Source organism: Strongylocentrotus purpuratus, unplaced genomic scaffold (assembly GCF_000002235.5).
Source record: "Strongylocentrotus purpuratus isolate Spur 01 unplaced genomic scaffold, Spur_5.0 spur5_scaffold_7, whole genome shotgun sequence".
NCBI classification, from domain to species: Eukaryota; Metazoa; Echinodermata; class Echinoidea; order Camarodonta; family Strongylocentrotidae; genus Strongylocentrotus; species Strongylocentrotus purpuratus.
Genome location: NW_022145613.1, coordinates 3,563,947 through 3,572,162, shown reverse-complemented (window position 1 = coordinate 3,572,162; position 8,216 = coordinate 3,563,947). Strand labels below are relative to the sequence as shown.

The following is an 8,216-nucleotide window of genomic DNA, read 5'->3' as shown; positions in this document are numbered from 1 at the left end:
CATGGGGATTACTTGCTGCCAGAAAGCTGGCGCGCAGCGACCAGGGTGTAACATTACACTGCGGTTTCTTTGATTATCTTTATCATCGGCTATTAGCACATTCCAAAATGTATGCAAATAACGGTTAACCGGAGCGAGAAATGCTAAACGGTTTTGATGAATGCGGTCGGATAACCGTCGGTTAAACGGTTTGACTCAGGCCTAGTTACAAGCAATTTCAAACTACTCAATACCATGTATTTCAATCATGATGCTCAATAATTAGAGTCTTCAATATGATATATTTTAGAGATATGTGTGTGCATATTTGGCTGTGAAACAAACATGTTTTCTAATCCTCTGAGGCAATATCTATACAAAATAAAAATAAGCTAATGGGCTTGAACCCTGAACTCTTCACCTCTCATTAGTTTGATCACGCATGATTGAAGAGAAATCTCAATGGTTTGTAGAGCTATGCACTTGGTGATTCAGTTTTCCTTTTTGCAGTTAAACTACAAGAATATTTGCACTGCTTTTTCTCATTATTATACTATTGATTAAAATGGTAAGCTTTGCATACTACTGCTTTACTTAGCTGTAGTGTTCAATAGTGATTAAATCGAATTGAGTAAAAAATGACATGATTTATGACGTAAACATGTTAATACATATACTTAGCCTTTTCCTCATCATCTCATTGGCTTAAGGCTTAATATCATCTGGAGTATAATACTGCCCTTCCGCAGATAGTCCTTGAGTCGCCGTGGCAACGGGAGGGCATCGATGTGGTCGAGCCGGACGTTTCGGCGGATGACAAAGCGGCACATGTGCTGGAGAGAGCGAGCCTTCTGGAACCGAGAGATGGGATAGAGCAGCTGAAGAGGGACGGGAGGGAGTCCTGGCCATCGAGGGCGCAAGAAGTAGAGGAAGCGGCCGTTCCGTGAGTGCCGCATCGCTTCCTCTATGAACTCTACGATGGACGAACTACCGTGGGTGGTTGGTTGCGACCAGAAGCTGAATTTGCCTGGGAAGCAGAGAATAAAGAGGAGTAGTGTTTAATATGGGAGGATGTGAAGTCATGAGAGAATGGTGGCAGAGAACTATTTTGCATTTTGATCAATAAGATGATGTGATGTAGAGATGACAATGGTCCTACTAACTGCATTATCATTTGTAAATGTCATGTGAGATGACTGAAACTTTATTGCAAAGGCAAAAGCCGGTACTCTCTAAAAGTTTATACTGTAGGAAAATAACAGAGAAGTCACGTAACAGATAACAGGGCAATACCTGACATGACCGAAGAATCACAAGAGAAATGAAAAACTCTGTTCATGTGCATAGTATCCTACCCTTATGTTCTTAACCAAAATGTTCAACATACGGACAGCTTATCTCTCACAACATGAGTGATACCAGTTTTTCTTCATAATCTTTGCTGAAAAAGTAGTTTCCTTACTACATGATTGTGCTACTGCTTAAAAATAAAGGATGTGATTTCCCGGTTGATACCATCTTCCTGTGTAAGAAATTCATCATGGGCACTTAGCTGCGTTATATTACAAGCGAGTCTTGTTGATGATTACATTTTATACTGAGACATTGATATACATGTACCGGTACCTCATAATGATTGGGGAAAAAAAATCTAGCCCTGTTTGCACTTCTATTGGGTATTTGACTTCAGGAATTTCTATTAGCAAAACAAGCATAAAAATCCCGAAAGTAGCAACATGTTGGAGAGTGCCATAATCACTGTCTTTCCAAACAAACTAGGCCTTTTATCCAAGTATCCATTTACCATGTACTCTAATTTCTGATTAATGGTTATTTATAAGAAATAGGTGGAAATAAAAGGGAAAATGAACACGAGTGTTGCCAATTTGAAGAGGAGAGTCTGATCAATGTCGAACTTCAAAGAAAATTCTAGCCATGAATGGGCTGAATATTGGTGGGCTTACTTATGATAAAGACATACCTCAAGGGATTGAGAATGAATGTATAATTGATTTCAATCTTGTATTGATCTCTAGTAGTAAATTAATGAAATATACACTGTTGCTTGATTTCTCTCTTGCAGTTTGAGCTTTGCAAGAATATTAATGAAATAACGTCATTACCTTTTGTTTCTCTCTTGCAGTTTGAGCTTTGCAAGAAAATGAATGAAATAACTGTCAATACTATATCGATTCATTTCTCTCTTGCAGTTTAAGCTTTGCAAGAAAATGAATGAAATGAACATCAATACCATATCGCTTCATTTCTCTCTTGCAGTTTGAGCTTTGCAAGAAAATGAATGAAATGACCATCAATACTATATCGCTTCATTTCTCTCTTGCAGTTTAAGCTTTGCAAGAAAATGAATGAAATGACCATCAATACTATATCGCTTCATTTCTCTCTTGCAGTTTAAGCTTTGCAAGTAAATGAACTAAATGACCATCAATACTATATCGCATCATTTCTCTCTTGCAGTTTGAGCTTTGCAAGAAAATGAATGAAATGACCATCAATACTATATCGCTTCATTTCTCTCTTGCAGTTTAAGCTTTGCAAGAAAATGAATGAAATGACCATCAATACTATATCGCTTCATTTCTCTCTTGCAGTTTAAGCTTTGCAAGTAAATGAACTAAATGACCATCAATACTATATCGCATCATTTCTCTCTTGCAGTTTAAAGCTTTGCAAGAAATGAACGAAATGACTGGAGCATCAATATGAATGAGACATGAAAGGCTTGATTTCTTGATGTATTGGTAGCCTGACTCTCAAGCTCTCATTGATTGAAAAGCTAATGTTACAGGCTCAATGACAATCAGGGGTAACCAGATAAACCATTACTGACGTCATACTGCCAATATCCTCATACATTTGTAAACGCAGGCCAGGTATAGCAAGCATGGCTTGGAGGCAGAAAGGATAGAGACAGGCTATGCATGGCACCAAGGTGGAAGTTTAAAGTTAATCAGTGAGTTCTGCAAGTGGGACTGTACTTTAATTGAGAGAGGCAGTGACTCTCAAAGATTCTGAAGTGCTTATAATAAATTGGATTGTGATGTTTGGACAAGCCAAATAAAAGCAGACATTCAAAACTTCCTTGAAATACTTGTTAGATATCATTTATTTTTAGTCTGAAACCCTTTGAATTCAAATTTGTTTGATTCTATGATAATTTTATATTATTGTCATTACCAGAATTCATAATTAAATGTACATGTGCCTTTAATACACAGACAGTTATGGCAAGAGATACATTAATGGCCATTTCACACTAAAGCTGTTTAGTTTACTAGAAAATATGCACCAAATCGCACCAAATGGGTTTGAAACTTCAATTTTCTTTCAAAATCTGAGGGGGCCACATTTCCCTCAAAAGTCTGAAAGATTTCTGGCATGCAAGAAGGAATTGTTTTATTAATCTTAATTGCTATTTCTGTCCACACAATCGGCTGTGGGTGGGACTGGATGTGCCAATGTCACAATGGATTTTCAGCAACATACAACTAATAACACTTCACATTTCTTTCATATCTGAATATTTATTGACTTTTTGTCAGTTCTCCTTTGCAATCACACCGCAGGCTAAGAAACAGATGCAGGAAGAGGGAGACATTTCCAGTCTCTCCCATCTCTGAAAAATCTCTATAAAAGCTAGATTACAGGACGTTATTAAGCTATCCTAAGGCCACTGTCAAGTAAAATGGGAGAAACTCCACGAGGAAATCACGCTAAAAGGATCTCAGGGATTACAACAAGTCCACAAAAACATCCAAGAACTTATTTCTTTTTCTATATTTTTGCACTACCTCTGTCGTTGTAAGTCTTGTAATTTCATATTTACAATGATCTGTGCCTCTGTTCTCATTCTGCAAGAAGTGTGTTTATTTTGTTTGTATTTTCTCTTCTTCATGCTTCTTATGATATAGAATATGTAAAATATATATAAACTTATAAAGTAATGCACTAGAGTAGACACCCCCCCCCCAAGAAAAAAAACCCTGACAAATGGTCTGCAAGATTATATTATGGGTGTCACACCAGGTACCTGGGAATGACTACCACCTATAACTATACAGAACAATGCTCTAGGTCTTATATACAATTTCCATATTTCCAGAGAGACAAGGTAGGATCGTCCGTCAGCCAGCCACGGAAAGAGAAGTGACATAAACACTACTCTCGAGAGCCATTTCCACCAGGCCTTCATAAATGGGGAAGAGCTTACTTCCTGTGTGCATTAGCATGGAATCATCATTATCCAAAAAGCTTCCGTGTTTTCACACACTTTTCATATCGCTTGGTGAAAAATTGAACTCCCAGATCAATCGGGGGTCCGAAACGGTTGTCCCTACCTTTTCATCGACTCTGTGTATTGGGAATTTCCCCCCATATCATGAATTATTGATACCTATCTTGTTTGTTCAAAGATGAGCAAACAGAACAGATGTATCATAACTTGAAACATCAGCCTCTATAAAACATGATTCTAGGAATGTTGAATCATTTTATCTATATACAATGTATGCACATCCTCTAAATGAGCACTACTAGTGTACATTAACCCCATCAACCACACCCCTCACCCAATATGTTCCATTACAATCTGTCAATTTATTTAAACATTTATTGATTTAATTTTTAGTGTTTTGGGCAGACTTGATGACTATACCTTGATGAAATTCAGAATTCAACGATTTATAATTAGTCAGCCTCTGCCAGAATGGAACTTTCCTAAATTTGATATGGTTTTCTAGATTAAATTCAGCAAGGATCCGATTCGATGGAATTCATCATTTGAAATGACATCAGCAAATTTCTAATGTAGGTCTCAATTTCCATAAATCTCGAGGTTTTTTTCCAGAGTCCAATTAGGGAGTAGTGGTCACACTACACAGGCTGTGGCTTATCCATGAAGGGGAGAAGCCTTTGGCATTCATGATCTTGCATTAATAATACCTCATGGCTAGTAAAAGCAATACCTTTTGGTTTCCTTCATTGCCTGCAATCTTAATAGGTTTAAACTCTAAATATCAAAGTAGAATGTCTTTCACTACAATATTTAAGTTGAACTTTGGGGTTGAGAATCTTTTCTGTAAATCCAGTAAAGTGACACCAATAATAGACTTTATAGAAAGGTGGTCCCAACTTGCAAGTTCCAGGTGGTGTTTAATAAAAATGAGAGCTGATTGAAGACAGAGGTATAATTGATCATCCATTTTTTCTTCTTCAAATTAGCAACACCTACAATTATTTTTAAACAACAAAGTCATGTATCTGATTAGAATTTTCCCATTGTCAGAATCTAGTCAAATAACATTTGACTGAACATATTTGCATGGAAACAGTCATTTTGAACTCTCCAAACTTATTGCCAATTCAGGGACTTTAATACATTTTCTCATTATAAAAGTTCCTAGCATTTATCAATATAATGATATATGAATACACATCACAAGTGGACACAGGATGTACATTTTTTCCTTCTTTCTGCTCATTCATCTGGTATATATTTAGGGTTTTGAATAATGAAAAATGATCAGACTAACTACAAAAATATGAATTTTTGTCTTGAATGATGTATTAATACTCACCATTATGATGTTCAATGCGTGTATGATGCGTGCTACCTTGAACCCTGAAGGTCAAGCTGAGTATATGACGATCATCAGAGCTATCTCTCACCAGGAAGGATCCATCTGGGGTGTTCTCTAGTCTCATCTCAGCATCATCCCAGCTCATAGGGCCCCAGTACCAACCACACTGACAAGATCAATGGAAATGGTGGAAAATATTAGGTAATTAAATAATGATATAAATGTGTACATTTAGATAACTTGTGTGTTCATGAATCAGAGAAAGAAAGAGGTATAGTAAAACATGGCGAGAAAACAATAACATACATGTATTACATTCACTTCTATAACATTTACAATCATATCAGAAACAAATATTGTAAAACAGGGTATGATAATTAAATAACACATACAGGTGTACTTTTAGATGGTATTTATGTTCTATTGGAGACAAAAATGGTAAAAACATAATAAAGTAATTAAACAATTATTGCATATATTTACAGTGAAACCTATCTTAGAGGCCACCTCTTAATTAAGGCCACCGTATGTAGTGGCCATGTAGTTTGTCTCCCTTGAGAAAGAAACATGTGTTGCACAACCTGTCTAGAAAAGCCACCTGTAATTGTAACAATTAGTACTTGCTCTGATGAAAGCACAACAGCCAAAGAAACAGTATGTTCTGAGGGCATAATACACTTTCTTAGAATTCCTAGCTCTCACATCTCATTTATAACTTCCTTAATTTAACGCACCCCAAACTTTCTCTCTTTCTCTTTCTCTCTCTCTCTATATGTCTCCTCTTCATGTCTGTCTCTCTGTCTCTGTTCATCTCTCTTTTTATTGTTTCACTCTTTTTTCTGTTTCACATTCTCTATCTGACTATCACTCTCTTTTTAATTAAGATTGAAGATCACTCGGTTTCACTTTCTAGCAGATTATTTACTGGATGCTATTTCATTTGAAAAGCAATCATGTTTTACAATCTTTTTATCACATAAGACATTGAGCACTCACTGATAAAATGGCTTTAAGAAATATGGGCATATAAAGAGAAATGGAAAAGGAAGAAGGAAAGAAAGAAAGAAAGAAAAAGGACAAAGTGAAGAAAAAAAAAGAATAAGGTAAAAATGAAAGATGGTAGGCAAAATAAAGAACATCTGCAAAATCTAACTCCATATCTACCCAAGATAGTACATAGATATATAACTACATGAAGCAATATCACATGATGTAAGTATGCCCCTTCTAGCCCTGTATAACCACCATACATTAATCTCCCTTTTCATACATGTAGGTAGTAAATTGTCTGACCAATCTGCAATATCTGACAAATCTGCTTTGAGTGTGACAAAATAACAGAACAAATTTTTATTAAAGAGCCTGCAGCTCTCCCTGTAATATTCACCCTGGATTATCTCTCCCCAAAGAGAGAGAATTCTCTTTTCCCTCAAACTAGTCATTTCAATATCTTATCCTCACAAATTATGTGTTGAGCATTACCACAACAATGGCGTCATTTACCAGAAAGGGTAATGCTATATTTGCATAAGCACCGATTTAAATCAAATCAAAGCTGACTGAAATGATACTTTCACATTTCAAGGATTTCCTGACGATTTAAAAAAAGTGAGAAGTAAAAATATCTGACAACCAACACCAGTGGTTTGCAAACTCTTTTTCAGTTCTCATTTTTATTCGCAGAGCCCACCACAGAGTCGATTGGCTATTCCAGAAAGCCTCCCACACGGGACCTATTGAAGGGATGAGAGATCTAAAGTGATCGTTTCTCATCTGGAAAGTGACAAATCCCAGCGTGGTCTTGCCAAATTGACTCCTTCTAAGATTTGGCCCATTCAATCAATAAATAAAGCACTTGTAAAACAGCTACTGAATAAATGCATCTGGCACTCTAGATCGATTGAGGCGTATTCAACCAGCAGAGGGTTTAAATGAACTGATAAGGCACTGATCAGCATAGATGCAAGTTGACTATACAAAAGGATGCAACTCCAGAACGACAGATACTGGGAAAGCGTCGCAGAAAAATATCAATATACCAAAAGATTCCTATTGAAATTTTCAGGAAACAAATGAGTGTACACATACAAGTACCAACTATTATCGAGATAGAGAGTAAAGTAAATATTACTCATGGATTCAAGCAAAATCATCATAAGCGTGTATAGAATAGTTGAACAATGTACTGTAATCTCAAATACCGTAAGTCATTTCTTAGAATGTGATGTAAATAGAGTTCATATTTAATACCGTAGCTGAAATATCTCAAATGTATAAAAGGAATATCAATCAATGCATTTTCACAACACAACAATTAAGGGGGGGGGGGGGTGTTGAATAGTTCCTAATATCCACTAAGGCCTTTTTGCATCTGAACTGCAGGATTAAATTCTATCCATAATGCTGGGCGCTAAGCGCATCATCCAGGGAAGGAAGTCAGAGTGATTTATAGCTGAACGATAGAAACGAGAGTGGAGGGATACAGTGTCAGACACTACGACTATACGCAGCCATGCTTGGTCACCCATCGGATCATGCTGCGTATATACCCTGTTCATATTTTGGTTCTTTGATCTATTGAAGCCCATTCAGACAAGATTTAGCCACAAAAAACACAAGGCAGTAGAAACTGCTCAC

General features: G+C 36.6%; 1 protein-coding gene across 1 annotated transcript; it reads right to left on the bottom strand.

Annotated features, from left to right (window-relative positions):
- Positions 1-671: 671 nt before the first annotated feature.
- Positions 672-5,760, bottom strand: LOC115918333 (suppressor of cytokine signaling 7-like). The gene is made up of 2 exons (XM_030973943.1): positions 5,577-5,760; positions 672-1,006 (listed from the first exon to the last, which is right to left on the bottom strand). Exons 1-2 carry the CDS (start codon positions 5,722-5,724, stop codon positions 672-674), a joined length of 483 nt encoding a protein of 160 aa, XP_030829803.1. The 5' UTR covers positions 5,725-5,760.
- Between the last annotated feature and the right edge of the window lie 2,456 nt (positions 5,761-8,216).